This window comes from Dromiciops gliroides, chromosome 2 (genome assembly GCF_019393635.1).
Source record: "Dromiciops gliroides isolate mDroGli1 chromosome 2, mDroGli1.pri, whole genome shotgun sequence".
Lineage (NCBI taxonomy): Eukaryota > Metazoa > Chordata > Mammalia > Microbiotheria > Microbiotheriidae > Dromiciops > Dromiciops gliroides.
Window position 1 is genome coordinate 247,131,531 of NC_057862.1, and position 18,291 is coordinate 247,149,821.

At 38.3% G+C, this 18,291-nt stretch overlaps 1 protein-coding gene across 1 annotated transcript; it reads left to right on the forward strand.

The window, feature by feature from the left end:
* Nucleotides 1-8,217: 8,217 nt before the first annotated feature.
* Nucleotides 8,218-18,154, forward strand: TOMM20L (translocase of outer mitochondrial membrane 20 like). The gene is made up of 5 exons (XM_043988492.1): nt 8,218-8,353; nt 8,800-8,848; nt 11,714-11,790; nt 16,825-16,967; nt 18,101-18,154. Exons 1-5 carry the CDS (start codon nt 8,218-8,220, stop codon nt 18,152-18,154), a joined length of 459 nt encoding a protein of 152 aa, XP_043844427.1.
* The last annotated feature ends 137 nt before the right edge of the window (nt 18,155-18,291 follow it).

Below are 18,291 nucleotides of genomic sequence, written 5' to 3' on the forward strand. Positions count from 1 at the left end.
TCCCAGCACTCAGGGGCTCTTTCTTTTTCATATTTAGCTCATAGTGGGTTTCACAAAGACACCGGTTAAGTTTGTTCATGGCCTGTATTTCTGGTTTAATTCAACTCTCTTGAGCCAGTATCCAAACTTTTAAGCATACTACAGATACATTCAACAGGTCAGTATTTTCCTAGTACCTTCAGTAAGTACTTCGTTCTTTATGATGTCTCATATCTTTGAGATGGACCAGCAGGCAATACTAAGAACTAGAACAGGACTTAACTACACCAAATCTTGTTGATTCAATTTCTACAAAAACACAGCTACCACTCAGCTTTGGGTCTGCATGCCTTCTCTTTTTCCCTCTTTTGATCTCAGTGAAGACATAATGCATAGCATACCACAATAAATTTAAAAATTATTACATGACTAAATATAATAGATTATATCATGTCACAGAAGTTAGAACAGTTATAATTATGGATAAGGAGAGAATTCTTGACCAAATAAAGGAAAGAGACAGCATAAAAAGTAAAAATGACAGTTTTGATGAAATAAAATTGAAAAGTTTTTGCACAAATAAAATCAATGAAATTAGAAGGGAAGGTCTGATATCTAATATAGGTGGGGAATTGAAACAAATATAGAACAATAGCCATTCCCCAATAGGTAAATGGTCAAAGGATATGAACAGTCAGTTAACTTCAAAAGAAATGCTCCCAGATACTAATAATGCAAATTAAAACAATCCTGAGGCCCCATCTCATACCCTTCAGATTGGCAGAGATGACAAATGAGGGAAGCATCAGTGGTTGGAGGAGCTGTGAAATGGCACAACCATTGTGGAAAACAATATGGAACCATAATCCAAATATCACTAAATTATATATAACCTTTGATTCAGCAATACCACTACTAGGCAAATACTCCAAAGAGGCCAAATACAAAGGATCCATTATGCATAAAAATATTTATAGCATCACTTTTTCTTATAGTAAAGGACTAAAAATGAGATCACCAAAAGAGATTGTGTAGAGAGAATAATGACTAGGGGGCAGAACTTTTTTGGGGTTATACACAGTTAGTAGGATAGTATATTGTCAGTGTTTTTTTGAGGACAGGGGAAATAGAATGTTTATAGGCAACAAGGAAGGAACTTGTAGATTGGAACAGATTAGAGATAGTGGAGATGATAGTGGGGAAAAATCTGTGGAAGAAGATGGGAGGGGATGGGATCAAGGGAACATATAGAGAGAATGGTCTTGTTACTAAGGGCCACTTTCATTAGAGTTTGGAGTGAAGAAGGAGATAGTGGAAGTCAAAGGAATGTGAGATGAGAATAAGAGAAAAAGAAGCTCATGGATAATAGCTTTGATTTTTTATTTTTTTTTCTTTAAATGAAGCAGGGGAGGAGTTTCTTAGCTAAAATAGGGTGAAGGGTTCTATGGGAGGGTGGAAGATACAAGAAAGATAAATAATACCTACCAGGTGATAACTTGGGTAATAAATTTAGATAGGATGAACCTCAAAGTAGGATAGGTTGGTAAATAACATCAATAGAGGGATATCCTGCAAGTTCTAATGGGAAGCAAAGAGTATTCTGATTTCATGTATTAATTCACCATTGATTAAGAGATGTGGAGGATAGTATGAAAGAAGCTAAAACCATTACTAGAAAGGGTGACCAAGCATACAATGCCATCCATAGGGAGCCAGGTCTCAGTGAGTGCCAGAAAATGGAAGGATAACTAGAGGAAGAGGTTTATGCTAATTTATGCTAATTATGGAGCAGGCATTGTACTTCAAAATTTTTTTTTAAATAATAAACATTTTTTAAAATAGTTTTGGGTTCCAATTCTTGTCCCTCCTTCCCTCCCCCCTCTCTGAGGTGGCAAGCAATCAGATATGGGTTATACATGTATGATTATGTAAAACATTAGCACATTTGTCATTTTGTACAAGAAAACTTGATTAAAAGAAAAAAATGAAGAAAGTAAAAATAGGATGCTTCAGTCTGTTCATCAATATAAGTTCTTTCTTTGGAGGTGGATAGTATATTTCATCAATGTCCTTTGGGATTGTCTTGGATCACTGTATTGTTGAATATAGTCAAGTCATTCATAATACTTCATCAACAATATTGCTGTTTCAGGGCAGCTAGGTGGCACAGTGAATAAAGCACCGGCCCTGGAATCAGGAGGACCTGAGTTCAAATCCGGCCTCAGGCACTTGACACTTACTATCTGTGTGACCCTGGGCAAGTCACTTAACCCTCATTGCCCCACAAAAACAAAACAAAACAAAACAATATTGCTGTTTCTGTGCACAATGTTCTCTTGATTCTGCTCATTTCACTATACATTAGTTCATATGAGTCTTTCCAGGTTTTTCTGTAATCATCCTGCTTGTCATTTTTTTTTTTTTTAGTGAGGCAATTGGGGTTAAGTGACTTGCCCAGGGTCACACAGCTAGTAAGTGTTAAGTGTCTGAGGCCGGATTTGAACTCAGGTACTCCTGACTCCAGGGCCAGTGCTCTATCCACTGCACCACCTAGCTGCCCCTCTGCTTGTCATTTCTTATAGCACAATAATATTCCATCACCATCATATACCACAGCTTGTTTAGCCATTCTCCAATTGATGGGCATTCCTTTGATTTCTAATTCTTAGCCACTACAAAAAAGAGCTGCTATAAATATTTTTGTATAAATAGGTCTTTTTCTCTTTTTGGGGATGTCTTTGGGATATAAAGCTAGCAATGGTATTGGTGGATCAAAGGGTATGCACAGTTCTATAGTCCTTTGAACATAGTTCCAAATTGTTCTCCAGAATGGTTACAACTTTTCACAATTCCACTAACAGTGGATTAGTGTCCCAGCTTTCCCACATCCAATATCATCCTGCTTTTCATTTCTTATAGCACAATAATATTCCATTACAATCATATGCCTCAGCTTGTTCAGTCATTCCCCAATTGATGGACATTCCTTCAATTTCCAATTCTTAGCCACCACAAAGAGTTGCTATATATTTTGCACAATTTTTTTCTTTTCTGTTTTTCACAATTACTAGTGTTAACTGTTTCCCTCCATCCTATTCCCTTCCCCATGATATTTCCTCTATTTTTTATCTTCTTTCACCCTATCCATCCTCAAAAGGGATTTGCTTCTGACTGCCCCTCCCCCATTTTACCCTCCCTTCTTTTACCCCTCCCTCCTTATCCCCTTCCCCTCCTACTTTCCTGCAAGGTTAGATAGATTACTCCACCCAATTGTGTGTGTATGTTAATCCCTCCTTAAGACAACTCTGATGAGATTAAGGTTTTTGAGCCTATTCTGATAAGTGTAAGGTTCATTTACTACCCTGCTCTTCCCTCACCTCTCCCTCCACTCCAAAAGCCCTTTCCTGTTTCTTTCATGTGGTATTTCACCCCATTCTACCTCTTTCCTTCCTCCTCACCTTGTGCATTACTCTAACCCCTCAGTTTTACCCTAAAGATGTCATCATGGGGCAGCTAGGTGACACAGTGGACAAAGCATCCACCCTGGACCCAGGAGGACCCAGGCCCAAATCTGGCCTCAGACACAAGGCACTAACCCACTGCATGACCCCAGGCAACTCCAACCACACCCCCCCCCAAAGATAAACAAAAAATACTTTACAGATATCATCCCTTCATAATAAATTCCCACCTGTGCCCTCTGTCTAAATTTATTTCTATCATCTGCCTTAATACTGAGAAAGATCTTATGAGTTAGAAGTATCATCTTCCCATGTAGGAATGTAAACATTTAACTTTTTAACATCCCTTTTAATTTCTTTTTCCTGTTTACCTTTTTATGCTTCTCTAGGGTTTTGTATTTGAAAGTCAAATTTTCTATTCAGTTCAGGTCTTTCATCACAAATACTTGAAAGTCCTCTTTTTCACTGAAGTCCCATTTTCCCCCTGAAAGATTATACTCAGTTTGTTGGGTAGGTGATTTTTGGTTGTAATCCCAATTTCTTTGCCCTCTGGAATATCATATTTCATGCCTCTTATCCTTTAATGTAAAAGCTGCTAGTATCTTGTACTATCCTTAATGGGGCACCTCAGTACTTGAATTCTTTCTTTTGTCAGCTTGCAATATTTTTTTCCTTGACCTGGGAGCTCTGAAATTTGGCTATTCTTAGGAGTTTTCCTTTTGGGATCTCTTTCAGGAGGTGATCAGTGGATTCTTTCAATTTCTATTTTACCTTCTGCTTCTAAAATATCAGGGAAATTTTCCCTGACAATTTCCTGAAAGATGAAAGTTCTTTCTTTGATCATGGTCTTCAGGTAGTCCAATAATTTTCAAATTATCTCTCATGGATCTATTTTCCAGGTCAGTTGTTTTTCCAAGGAGATATTTCACATTGCCCTCTATGTTTTAATTCATTTGGCTTTGCTTTATTGTCTTGACTTCTCATAAAGTCAGTAGTTTCCATTTGTTCAATCCTAATTCTTAGGCAATTATTTTCTTCAGAGAGCTTTTGTATCTCCTTTTCCATTTGACTTTTTTAAAGCTTTTGACTTTTTTCTCATGACTTTCCTACATTACTCTCATTTTTCTTTCCATTTTTTCCTCTACCTCTCTTACTTTGTCTTCAAAGTCCTTTTTGAGAGCCTCTATAGCCCGAGACCAATACATATTTTTCTTGGAAGCTTTGGATGTGGGGGCTCTGAGGTTGCTATCCTCTTTTGAGGGTGTGCACCTCGATCTTCCTTGTTGCTAAAGAAACTTTCTATAGTTCTCAACTTTCTCTGCTTGCTCATCTTGCCTGTCTTTTACTTGACTTTTAACTCCCTCTTAGAGTAGGGCCCTACTTCCAAGCTACACTGTCCCAAGCTTTAGAGGGTCCCAGGTGTTTTGGTTTGAGGGAGGGCAGGTTCTTCACTCACCTGGCTTGTTCCCTGGTCCATAGATAACCCCAGGCCAACTTGCTAATTAACCAGACAGCAAAACTTTGTGTGCTGTGGTTGTTAGCTCCTATGAGCCTCCACCCCTCCTCCATCTGGGCCACTGCTACTCAAGCCTACTTCCTGGTCCAGATTGTTTTGATAATTACTGCTTTATAATAGTTTGAGATCTGGTACTGCTAGACCACTGTCTTCCATAATTTTTTTTCACTGATTCCCATGACATCCTTGAACTTTTGTTTTTCCAGATGAATTTGGTTATTATTTTTTCCTAGCTCTATAAAATATTTTTGATAGTTTGATTGGTCTAGCACTAAATAAATAAATTAACTTAGGTAGGTTTGTCATTTTTATTATATTGGCTCTGCCTACCCATGAGCAATTAATATTTTTCCAATTGTTTAGATCTGAATTTATTTCTGTGAAAAGTGTTTTGTAGTTCTGGTCATATAGTTGCTGTGTTTGTCTTGGCAGATATTTTATACTGGTCATGGTTATTTTAAATGGAATTTCTCTTTCTATCTGTTGTTGCTGGACTTTATTGGTAATATATAAAAATGATGGTGATTTATGGTATTTGTCATTTTGTATGAGAACACGAATAAAAGAAAAAAAATGAAAGTGAAAAGTAGCATGCTTCAGTCTGTGTTCAACCAATATTAGTTTTTTCTTTGAAGGTGGATAACATACTTCATTATTAGTCTTTTGGTTTTGTCTTGGATCACTGTATTGCTGAGAATAGTTAAGTCATTCACAGTTCTTTATTGCACAATATCGCTGTGGCATGGAGGCTGGGAGCCTGGTCAGAAGGTTGGACAGTATTGTGGTTTGGGGGGCTTCTAAAAGCCCACTTAGAAAGCAAGAAATGGTTTGTCCCAACCCTACCTCAGGGGCAGGGGGAAGCTGGGTCTGGTGGGGAGAGTAGGGAACTCTTCCAGAAGGAGGAAGGAGGATAAGTGTCCCAGTCTTCCTCTGGGGAATCATATGTGATTGATACATGTTAATTACTCTGTATCTTGAATAAAATTCCATTTTTTGATTTTCTTAAGTTTATTTGCTTTTGTTTCATTGTGCATATAACATTGATGTATTTGCTAGCCATGCATTCTTTTGTATATTTGTATATGTGCTGAAGTTTATATCTTGTTATTCTGTAGGATTATTTATCTTATTGTTTTAGTGTTATGCATATTTTCCTCATGTTTTTCAAGGGTGATGTGTAGGATATAGATACTTACACATTTGTGTATATAGTGGTGTGTGTGTCTATGTGTGTCTGTGTGCTTAAATATGTTATATGTATAGTGTATATGCATTTTGGAGCAAGGAATGGGGATAATGATTTGGGACAGAGGTGTCAAATATGGGGTGGCCCACTCCCACATCACTTCCACAGTGTGGCTAGAACCAGATAAAAATGTAATTGGGAAATATTTAAGAAAATAAATAAAAATACAATAAAAGATTAATAGTCCATTTAAAAACTGTCAAGAAGGTGCAGCCCTTAGGTGGCACAGTGGATAAAACACCGGCCCTGGATTCAGGAGGACCTGAGTTCAAATCTGACCTCAGACACTTAACACTTATTAGCTGTGTGACCCTGGGCAAGTCACTTAACTCTCATTGCCCCACCCCCCCAAAACCAAAAAACTGTTAAGATGCAGCCCACAAGGGTACTTATGTACTGATTAATGGGCTCCCTCTCTATTTGAGTTTGATATCACTGGAGAGAGCAGAATGAAGACCTTGCTCAACTTGTTAACCTGTGTTTATACTGAGTTAAATGGTGTCCGGGACAAGGAAGAAACATTCTTTAATAATAAAATGTTTGGCAATAGCATTATCTCCTTTCCTCCTCAGGACACTCTTGAAAGTCAGAGAGACTGAGAAACAAGGGACCCTGGTCCAGGACAGAGGTCTCAGTTGTGGAGATGTGACTCTATAACTTTGGCAGGTACGATGGCAGGTGTCAAATGGTTCATATGTAAGGCATCAAGTCAAGAATCACTTATTTCCCCGCAAAAGAGAAAAGAACCTGATTTGTACAAAAATATTTAATAGCTGTTTTTGTGGTGGGCTAAGAATTGGAAATCAAAGGAATGTCCATCAGTTGGGGAATGGCTAAACAAACTGGTATATGATGGTGATGGAATATAATTATGCTATAAGAAATGACAAGCAGGATGACTTCAGAATGGCCAGGAAAGACATGTATGAAATGATGTATTGTGAAGGGAGCAGAACCAAGAGAACATTTTATATAGAGACAGCAATATTGTTTGATGAAGAATTGTAAATGACGACTATTCTCAACAAAACAATGATCCAAGACAATCCCAAAGGATTATTGATGAAACATACTATCCGCCTCCAAAGAAAGAGCTGATATTGATGGAAGAGAATGAAGCATGCTATTTTTCACTTTCGTTTCATTTTGTTCTTTTAATCAAGTTTTCTTGTACAAAATGACAAATATGGTAATGTTTATGTAATCATAGACATATAACCCATATCTGATTATTTTTGGCCTCAGGGAGGTGGAAGCGGAGGTAGGGAAAGAGGGATAAAAATTGGAACCCAAAACTATAAATAAAAAAGTTTATTATTAAAAAAACAAAGAATCACTTATTAAACACCTACTCTACCAAGCACTTGTCTGGGGATACAATGAAAGGTAAATCTCTGGGGATACAAAATCCTGGGGATACAAACCAAGGCAGATGACTGTCCTTGTTTTCAAGGAGCTCCCGGTCAAATGGGAGAGACAACTTTCTGTAAACAATATATATAAGAAAGTAAATTGGAGATAATCCCAGAGTGATAGAGAAAGTCTTCTTGCAGAAGGTGAGATTTTTAGCTAAGGAAGCCTGGGAAATCAGGAGACTGAGAGGAGTGAAAGAATTGTAGGGATGAGGGGACAGGAAAATGCCCGGAGGCAGGAGGTGGAGAGTCATCTTTGAAGAACAGGTAGTTGGCCAGAGTCACTGGATGGAAGAGTCTTGGAGAGAGTAAAGTGTAAATTGGTAGGGCCAATTTATAAAGGATTTTACAAGCCAATCGGGGAACTGATGTTTAATCCTGGAGGTAACAGGGAATCCTGAAAGTGATTGAATGGACGTGTCAATTGTGTGCGGGTATATGGGGGGTGGGGGGTGGGGACGCGCGCTCGGGGTGTGTATGTGGGGGTAGGGGGCTGGCTCGCAGCAGCCACTGTACAGGCGGGCGGGTGGGCGGACGGCCGGGGGTTCCGAGGCTAACGCTTCGCCTGGGTCCCGGCGCTGCGGCCGCTAGCCCGTGGCCTGGATGCCCTGCGTCCGGACCCTCCTCTGTCTCCTGGCTGCCGTGGGCGCCTGTAGCGCGGCCGCTTTCCTTGGCTATTGCATTTACTTCGACAAGAAGCGGAGGGGCGATCCCGAGTTCAAGCGGCGGTTGCGGGACAGTGAGTGCGTCCCTCCCGCTGGGGATGGGGAGAGGCGGCTTGGCTGGAGGGTGGTCCCGGCTCAGGGCCCTCAAGACCCGGTGTTTTGCTTGCTTGTTTTTTTTGGATCTCCAGGTTTCCCTTCCCAAGTCAAGGCCAAGTGTCCACTTTGTTATGTCTGTTCTCCATCTCCTCCCCTCCCCCCATGAGGGAAAGGAAACAGGGAGTGGGAGTGGGGGTCAGGAGAGCCTGAGAGGGAGGGAAACCTGCCCCCTATCAGCTACCTGGGTGGTGGTGGTCCAGCCGGGAGGGTGCTGTCCCCACATCCTCGTGGAGTGCTAGTCTGGCCCCAAATGAACCCAATCCACGAGCAGACGACGCCCCCCCTCCCCCCGAATTCTCACAGGAGGTTTAGGGCGAGGGGCTGTTGCAGCGCAACTGCTAAAATTCAATGATTGTATTCACAGAAAGAAGAGCAGAACAGCAAAAGGCTAAGGAACGGGGCGTGCAGGTGAAGTGTTTTAAATACACTGGTGTAACGTTATAGTGAGTACTTTTTCCACTTACTGACAAAATTGGAATAAGGGAGAAATGAATTGCGGAAGCACTGGAAAAAATGGGCGTTTCTTTTCATTTGACCGATAGACGACGCTGCTTATATGCCCCACCAGCTACTGTTGGGTTCTTAACGCTTTTGTGTGTGACAGAATAACGTTTTTTAAATTTGTAATACGCATGGGATTTCAAAAGAAACCAATTATATTGAAAGTTGTCAAAATACTGAAAAAAACCCAAAACAACCAAAAACGGCTACAGACTCCAGGTTATGAATCCCTAATCCTCAGTTTAGGAGGGGGGATGCCACAGGAAAAAAGGGAAAAAAACCCAAACCAAAACCAAACCAGGATCATCAGTGGAAAGTGCCAATGTGAGTGAACTAACAAAGTGCTCAAGATTCAAAAGAGAAAAAGCTGAGTTTGATTTAGGCTAATTGAAGCTAGAGGAAAAGCTGGCACTTCAGCTAGATCCTGCAGGATTTTGATAAGTATCTGCAGGGGGTTCAGGGGAAGAGCATTTCAAATGTAGGGTACTGCAAGAGTAGAGATGCAGGGGTGGGAAAGTGTGAGGCATATTCTGGGAATGATAAGTAGAGCAGTTTGGCTAGAGAGTTTGGGTTTAGATCAGGGAGGAGGTGTCCTATAAAGTTGGAACAAGAGGTACAGCCCAGATTGTGGAGATCCTCCCCTGCAGGACTGTAGAGTTGGAATGGATTTTGGAAGGCATGAGGGAATAGCTGAGAGAAATGGGAAAGCCAGGAGAAGTTAATAGTTTTGTAGTAAAGATGCTTTGGTTTTTAGACAATTAAGTATGAAGTCAAGACCTGTAAATACCTCATAGTTGTTAAAATATAGAATCATAGGTTTAAAGGAAGAAACCGTAGGTCATCATTTTACAGATGAAGAAACTGAGGCCTATAGAGATAAATGATTTGCCCAAGGTTGCATATAGAGGCAGGAGATGAAATCAGGTTCTGTGCATTTTTCCGGTTCATTGCACCATCATATATATATATGTGTGTGGGTGTGTACATATATATATATATATATATAAAATCACAAACTTTCAAGTCATATATACACATATATACATATATATCTATATCTATCTCCTTGGTCAAGGCACATATATTCTAGGGGCAGGAAATGTAGACGAGGTCAAAGAGGTAGGAGTATAGTTTAACGTCATGGAAGTTAAAGGATGAGAATATTTAGATAGAAAAAGGGATGAGAAGCATGGAATGCTAGGATGATGCCTGAGAAAAGGCCACTGAATTTGGTATTAAGAGGTTGTTCATGAATACATGGTAGAGTGGAATCTAGATGTCAGATTAAGGGGGTCTACTGTCATGAGGAAGCTAATTACAAATTGATGACACAAGAACTGCAAAAAGCTTATCTTTTATCCCTCTCCTTCAGTATAGGCAACACACATTTAGAATATTATAGAAGGGGTTTTAGGGCTGATCTCACAAAATAGGTGGAGTAGGATAGGGGGGTTGGGATGATTCAAGGAGGTAAGTATTCTGGCCGTCATCCCTTTTGTTCTTTTTACTCTTTGAGAGTCTAGGCAATCCAGATTAAATATAAGCAGGGGTGATAGTGTTGGAATTACTACCAGGAGGGGAAAAAAGGAAGTGACAGGTAGGAAGTGGGAAGAGCCTAAAACTTATTTTGACTACTTCAAACAAAATTGGTTTTTAAAGCTAGCTCTAGTAAGAGATGACTTCGCATGGAATAGTTACGCATGTCCTTAAGTAAAATTGATGTGTAAGGTAACCTGTCCTCTCCCTGCCCCTATCATTCACCTTTTGCTCTCATGTGGCTTTGAGCTGGCTGTCTACCAATTAAGCTGTTAGCTGGTAACTAGCTGCTCTAGATATATTTCTTCCTAGGTTAGTTAGTTGTTAAGATCTCAGAATTTAGAGCTCCAAGGGACCTTAGAGATTCTCTATATTGGTCTCCTCATTTTACAGTAGAGAAAATTGAGATCCAGAGAGGTTGTTCATGTAAAGATTACACAGGTTAGTAGGAGGGCAGGATTCAGACTTAGCTCTACTGATTTCAAGTGTTCTTTTCATTACAAAAGTCGGCCTCTCTTAGCTACATTTTAAATCAGTTTCCTGGGGAAAACTTTAGGAACCAAAGGATCACAGGATCATAGCTCCTGAGTTAGAAGGGACTTCAAAGGCCATCTAACCCATTCCCTTCAGAAATGCAGCCAGAATACTGGAATGGAAGGTAATGAGGTTGATATTTTTTGGACAATGGATTTTCTACTATACCTAATTATTCATCAGGCTAAAGCTGGGCATGACAACTTCCTCTTGCAGCTAACTTGAACACTCTCCTAAGTGGCTTTATCACACTAGTAACTAGTAGTATTTCTGACCTGACAATCCCCACTTCAGATTGGCATACCTATCTGAAGTAGCACTTCCAACGTCCATTCCCTCTTTTCCCTATGTGCCCCAAAGGAACAAATAAAGAGAATATTTGTTACCTAAGTTTTCATTGTTTTAGTGCTATTCATTTTAATGCACCTTCATCAATGGTCAAACCTAGTAAGTTGGGCAAAAAATGGTGAAACTAAACCTATCCTGTTCCTATTAAACTTTAATGTATCATACATTTCTATTAGTTGCAACTGAATGTTTGAAGGTGCTTTTAACATTAGTATAAAACTATATAGTGACCTTTTAGGTTTAAAAATGGATATAAAAATTAAAAAAAATTAAAATTAAAATTTTTATCAGTCATCACATGGATTTGACTTACTACCTTAAAATAGCTTGTTACATATTTTGTAAAACTTTTAGGCTAGAGAGTCTTTGAAGAATGAAAAATTGCAAGAGTTCTTTCTTCGAGAGGTACAAATGGGAGAACTTTGGTTATCCAGAGGTAAGATTATAATCATTCTTTTGTAAGCAACTACTTCTGAAAGTAAGTATTCAATTTAACCAGTTTATAGTTAGACAAATTTACTACCTAATTTTGGTCTTATGACTTCTGAAATTAAGCTAATACCATCATTCTGTTCAACCTAATTTTGTAACAGTGCATACTAAAAGTTTATATGGCCAACTTGGAGTTGGTAGGAGGCAAAGTTAAATATAATAATATCTCATTTATCTAGATTGTTACGGAATGAAGGTTGTTGCAAGGATCTATAGAGAAAGAAAACTTAGCAAAAAGCTTTGGAAACCCTTAAAGTACATAATTATCTTTTTTGTTGTTATTTTAAAAAAGCATATAGAATACAGTTATTGCATTATGCTGTAATAGTGATTTCTTCACTAAGAGGACCTAGACTGCTTTTCAAAATTTTTGTCTCCTTTTGTTCACATTTTCTCAGATGATACTTCTCACTGTTGTCAGGATGTCTTATATCTAAATTTCCTCATCCCCTTCTATTTTGTTGCTTCTAATCTGTTATGTTCTAGGAACCATAACCATCTGTTAGAATCAATGCTTACAGTAAGATTTAAAAGTATTTGAATTAGGGCCTGGAGGTACTTTGTTGTAGGGCCTTTGTGACATATTTATATTTGGCAGCTTGGAGGCTTCTTTTGTTTCTAAGCTGTGTTTTTAAGATCTGTTCTAGACAAATGAAGATTCCATATAAGTGATTTCTAGATAAAAGTGAGGCATTACTTACCATGTACTATCAAGTCCAGATATACCTGATTAAAAAAAAAATGCATTGGAGATTTCTCTGTAATCCTGTGAGTTTGTATTCTCTACATCTTTTCTTCTGAAGATTTGAGTCTAAGAATGAACATGGCTTCAACATTTCACTGAATCAAAGGCTGAAGTCCAAGAACCTGGGAAACTAATTACATCTATGTCTATAATTTTAACTTTAATTAAATAATTAAAAATATAAATATTTGGGGTTTTAAGATAGCACAACTCTTCAAAATGATTCCAAGTTAATATTTATGCTGAGATATTTTATTAATTGTTCTGGTTTGTTGTTTTTTAGTCCTGTCCAAATCTTTATGGGGTTTTCTTGGGAAAGATACCAGTGCTTTGCTATTTCCTTCTTCAGCTCATTTTACAGTTGAGGAAAGTGATGCAAATAGGGTTAAGTGACTTGCTCAGGGTCACACAATTATTAAGTGTCTGAGGTCAGATCTGAACTCAGGCCCAGCACTCTTTATCTACTGTGCCACCTAGCTGCCCTATTGTTCTAGTAGGATCATAGATTTAGAGCTGAAAGGGACCCCAGGTCAACTAGTCCCACTGTTTCATTTTATAGATGAGGAAACTGTGGCCCAGAGATTATATTAATTGCCTCATTCACGAAGCCAGTAAGCAGTAGAGCTGGGATTTGAACTCTTATCTTCTGTCCCTAAATCTAGCAGTCTTTTGATTTTACCATGTTAATGGATTTTATGTTGAGTAATTTTAAAAACTGAGTAACTGAATGCCTGTTACAAGGAAAGGGTCACAATGTTTGGTATATAGGATATATGAATAATTAAAAAAAAATCTTTCAAATAGTGATTTTCCATTTGTCTAAAACATGGTTTGGGAGATCCAATCATGGGGGGACAGGACGGGGGAACGGAAATGCATAAAAAAAAAATGACCCAAGTCTGAATCCTGTCTGTATTCATCACTAGCTGTGTGATCATGGGCAACTAAATTTCAGAGACCAAAGTTTCCTTATCTGCAAAATGATGCTAACATAATCTGTAAAGCCCAAACCTGAGTGTAATTTTGAGGAGATGAAAGTAAGCTTTTTCGTTTCATATTGAACTTCTATTCGCTTTATAGTTTAAGGGTTAACATTTAAAATAACATCTGGTCAAACTAAGGGGTGGTTGGGTCATCAACTGTAGAAAACAGCTTTTTAATTTTGGGGATAGTTATCCCAAATATAACTCAGTATTTCTTGGTTTTTAAAAATTTTAAAACATCAGTCTGGGAAATCCCTCCCCAGGGCCCCTCTGACAATATGGTCATTTAGCAAAGGGATTTGTAAATTGTAAAGTGCTACTTAAATGGCGTTATCACAATTTACTTAAGATGTATGTAGGTGAGGATTGGAAATGGCTGAAAAAGGACCTAACCTTTTTTTTTTTAATTAAATTAAATTTTTTTTTTTTAGTGAGGCAATTGGGGTTAAGTGACTTGCCCAGGGTCACACAGCTAGTAAATGTTAAGTGTCTGAGGCCGGACTTGAACTCAGGTAATGACTCCAGGGCTGGTGCTCTATCCACTGTGCCACCTAGCTGCCCCCTAACCTTTTTTTTAAAAAAATATATATTTAAGGCTATTAACTGCTATTGTGACATTTCAGCCAATTTTGTTGAATTTTTATAATATCCTTTCTCTTACTCACCTTAAAAAAAAATTTCCTTCCTCTGTCACCTATAATGAAATTCTGCAGAAAGAAACTCAAAAAAGGCAAGTAAAACAAAATCCATTAAGCTTATGAAATATGTCCTAGGCTATAGTCCTTTTAATTATGACGGACTGACTGAATGGGACTACCAGTTTGAACCACTGAAATGAAGTGACACAAAAGAAATGGTTTGACTAAATTCTTTGTTGCCTGAATTGACCATACTGAATAGCAGTTTTTGTTTTTAGTGGCAAAGTTTATCCTTCATCTCCTTTTGAAATGCCAGATTCAAATATTTGGACATAATAAATCATACATTAGGACACAGTGTTATTTAGGCCCTGATTTTAAAGAGAAAACCATTACAGTTTCACCTAAAAAAGAACCTAAAAAGCATTTCAATGGAACAAGTGCAAAAACAAGCATATAAGTCCAAGGAACTGTCTTATATTTTGAGACTTTACGTATTGTCTGTATGGAGGAAGGGTCAGTACAACCTATATACTGATTAACTATGCCGTCCAATGTATGCTGAGAAAGGTATAATGGTAGAGTAGGAAAATGGCTGAGCCTGGATTTTAGATAAGCTGGGTCTGTTACCAGCTTTGCTTCCTTGGCCTTTTGTACCTTTAAGTCACCTTCCAGCTTCTTAGTTCTGTGATTACTCTCTATTATTTGAAGACTTATTCTTCAATTCTAGCTATGTATAGTTATAAATGATAATCATTCAACCAATCGATGAACAACATTTATTAAATGCCTGTAGTCTATCAGGCATTGTGCTAGGTGTTGGGGATACAAAGACAAAAATTTCTGCCCTCAAGGAGCTTACATTCAATAAGGGAAAATGACATGTACACATAAAAGTACATACAAAATAAATACAAGGTAATGTTTTTGGAGGCACTGCTGGGGTGAACAGGATCTTAAGTTCTCATGCAAACAGTAGGGGTTGAGCTGAGTTTTGAAGAAAGCTAGGGATTCTTAGGCAGAGCTGGGGAAGAAGTACACAGAGAACAGGATGTGCAAAGGTACAGAAAAAAGAGATGAGTGTCATTGTAATACCAAAAAGGCCAATGTGGCTGGACTGAATAGTGTGTGGAAGGGAGAAATAAGGCTGGAAAGGTAGATAGAAGCCAAGTAGTAAAGGACTCTATATGTCAAATAGATGAGGCACTGGGGAATTGGAATTCAAAGAACAAGAGAGTAACATGGTTAGACTAGTGATTTAGGAATATCTCTTTGGCAACTGTGTGGAAGATAAGAGTAGAGAAAGGAGATTTGAGGTAGGGAAATCAATGAGGAGGCTACTTCAATAGTCTAGGTAAGAGATGACATGGGCTTGAACTTGAGTAGGGGCCATAGGATTAGAAAAACTGGGAGGAATGTGACAGATGTGGAGGCAGAAATGACAGATGTTGGCAACTGGATACATAGGGTAAGGGAGAGTGAAAGAGGCAAGGATGACTGTGAGGTAGTGAACCTGAATGAACTGGAAGGATGATAATAATGCCTTCCACAGAAATAGGGGACTGGAGTCAAATGAGGGTTTTTTAAGGATGGGAGAGACCTACTAGAGTGAGATCAAGGATGTGACTAAGGGACTGAAGGAGTTAGGTGGGCGATGGAAGTTGAGGAGATTAAGGACATGGGAGGCCAGGATGTCTTAGGGATCAGCAGCATGAATGTTAATTTCATTCTTTAACAATCCATTTCCCAATTCTAGCTATATTTAATTACAAATGATCATCTTAAACAGGGGCATTGTGGTATAGGGTAAGAGGACCTGGTTTAAAACACTGGCTCTGATACATACATTTGTTACTGTGAGCAAATACTAAAAGGTACTTGCAACTAATGTGAAGTTGGTTTCCTCATCTGCAAAATGAGAGGACTGGAACTATATTAGGTAGTAGCAGATAATTCATGATATTATTATGAGTTCCATAGACTGAGACATACCTCACTTAGATAAAATCAAGTTTTTCTGCCTTCCAGTTTTTTTGAACTTAATGAACAAGTTAACATAGGATGCTAATTTGACAGGATTTGATAATGGAATCCATTACATGTTTCTTATAACCAATAGGCTAGTTGTGTTCATACAAAAATATACTCAAGCATATATATACTGATAACTTAAATTATCCCATATCAAGGTACATGCACAAAAGCCTTAAATGAAAGTTGGCAGAATTGTAAAACATTACCAGATCCGTCTATTTTTGTTAAATAAACTCAAATACAATACTGTAAAGGTAACACTTTTCAAAGCCAATGGCCGTTAACACTTCCAAACAAGTGTGTCTGTTTACCAGCCTTCCTTTTCCACTTTGAGATTCAAAGTCCAAGTAGGCTTTGCTGTACAAATTCTCATCCTATTTGATACTAGGTATGATGGGAGTCTTGTCTGACTTTACTGCATTTGAAAGTAAAGGTTCCCATCTTTAATGTCAGATTTTGTCAAGCTTTACTCTAATTAAAATGTTTAGAGTTACTGGCATTTTGCAGTAAAAGGATTTGATAGTCTAAAAAAACCAAATTTGGAGCTTTCATTCAAAACCAGCATGCCTTTGTTTCAGGTGAACACAAGATGGGAGTTGAACATCTCAGCAACGCCATTTTAGTATGTGGGCAACCACAGAAACTTCTGCAGGTTTTCAAACAAACACTGCCCCCTATGGTGTTTGAGATGTTGATGCGCAAACTACCCCTGGTATGCCAGGTATGTGTAGATTTCATGCTTTTGGTGAAATAAGGGTGGGAAATAGAAATTTTATATTCATGTTCACGTGTAGATTCATGTTCAAGGACTCTAAAGTGCATCTTTTCTAAAATTACTCTAGCATCCTAGAGTTTAAATTAACGAATTATTTTGAGACATGGTATAAGATTGTCACATTATTAAGATATCCTTTGTTAAAATTTAGATTTTTTTTTTTGCACGTCAGGATGTTCTTAACAGCTGTGTTTGCTAAGGCTGGATAATGAAATGACATGGTTCAGCTTCTAAAGGAGGCTTTTTAAAAAAGTACGTGGGGCAGCTAGGTGGCACAGTGGATAGAGCACTGGCCCTGGAATCAGGAGGACCTGAGTTCAAATCTGGCCTCAGACACTTGACACTTACTAGCTGTGTGACCCTGGGCAAGTCACTTAACCCTAACTGCCCCCCCCCCCAGTATACGTAAATTTATCATGGAAATTTCCCCTTTCCCCCCAAGTTACATCATTAGATCAAAATATTTTTTCGTCCACCAGTGACAGAAACAAACACAAGTCACTCTTGTTAAGCTTAGACCTAATATTCTTTAAAGTCTTTCTAATTACAACTTCATATTTGTACCAAATGGACTTTACCCAGATAAGTTAGCTATAGTTGTCTTTTATTTGCCAGCAGCTTAAAAATGTTTACAAAAATTTGTCTTCTTTTATGCCTGTGAGTCAACTATGAGTTTTCATAGATGCTTGTTTAATTTTTGCATTTATTTAGCCAATAGACTATTTTAGCTTTTGTTTACTTTATTTCATTTGGGCATATTCAGGTAGAAAATCTGGATAACTCAGAATTTAAGTGGTGATATATAAATTATGCATTTATGGTCTGACCTAATCATGCATGTTTCCTTCTTATATTTTGTGTGAAGATCATGGGCTCCACTCTAGAGCATGGCTGTCAGATGACACATTTCTTAATGCTAGTCCTAGATGGCATTTTTTCCTAGAGGCACAGGAAAAAGTCTAATGCCTACCCTGGCAGAGGAGGGCAGGATAGGAGAGGGTGGGAGAGGAGAATGAAGGAGAGGAAAGTAAATACTATGCACTGAAATAATCAGCAAATAACTCTTGTGTATTTACCAGCAATTTGAGGCAGAAATGAACGAACAGGAATGCCTTGAGGATGATCCTGAGTGAAAAATATTTCAGCTATGTATCCAGATAAGATTCCGGTCAGGATACTATGGTAATTCTTAGTATAAACAGCTGCTTGTTGATAAAAATATGAACTTAAATGTTGCCACTTACTTTTGGTAATAAAAATAATTTTTATG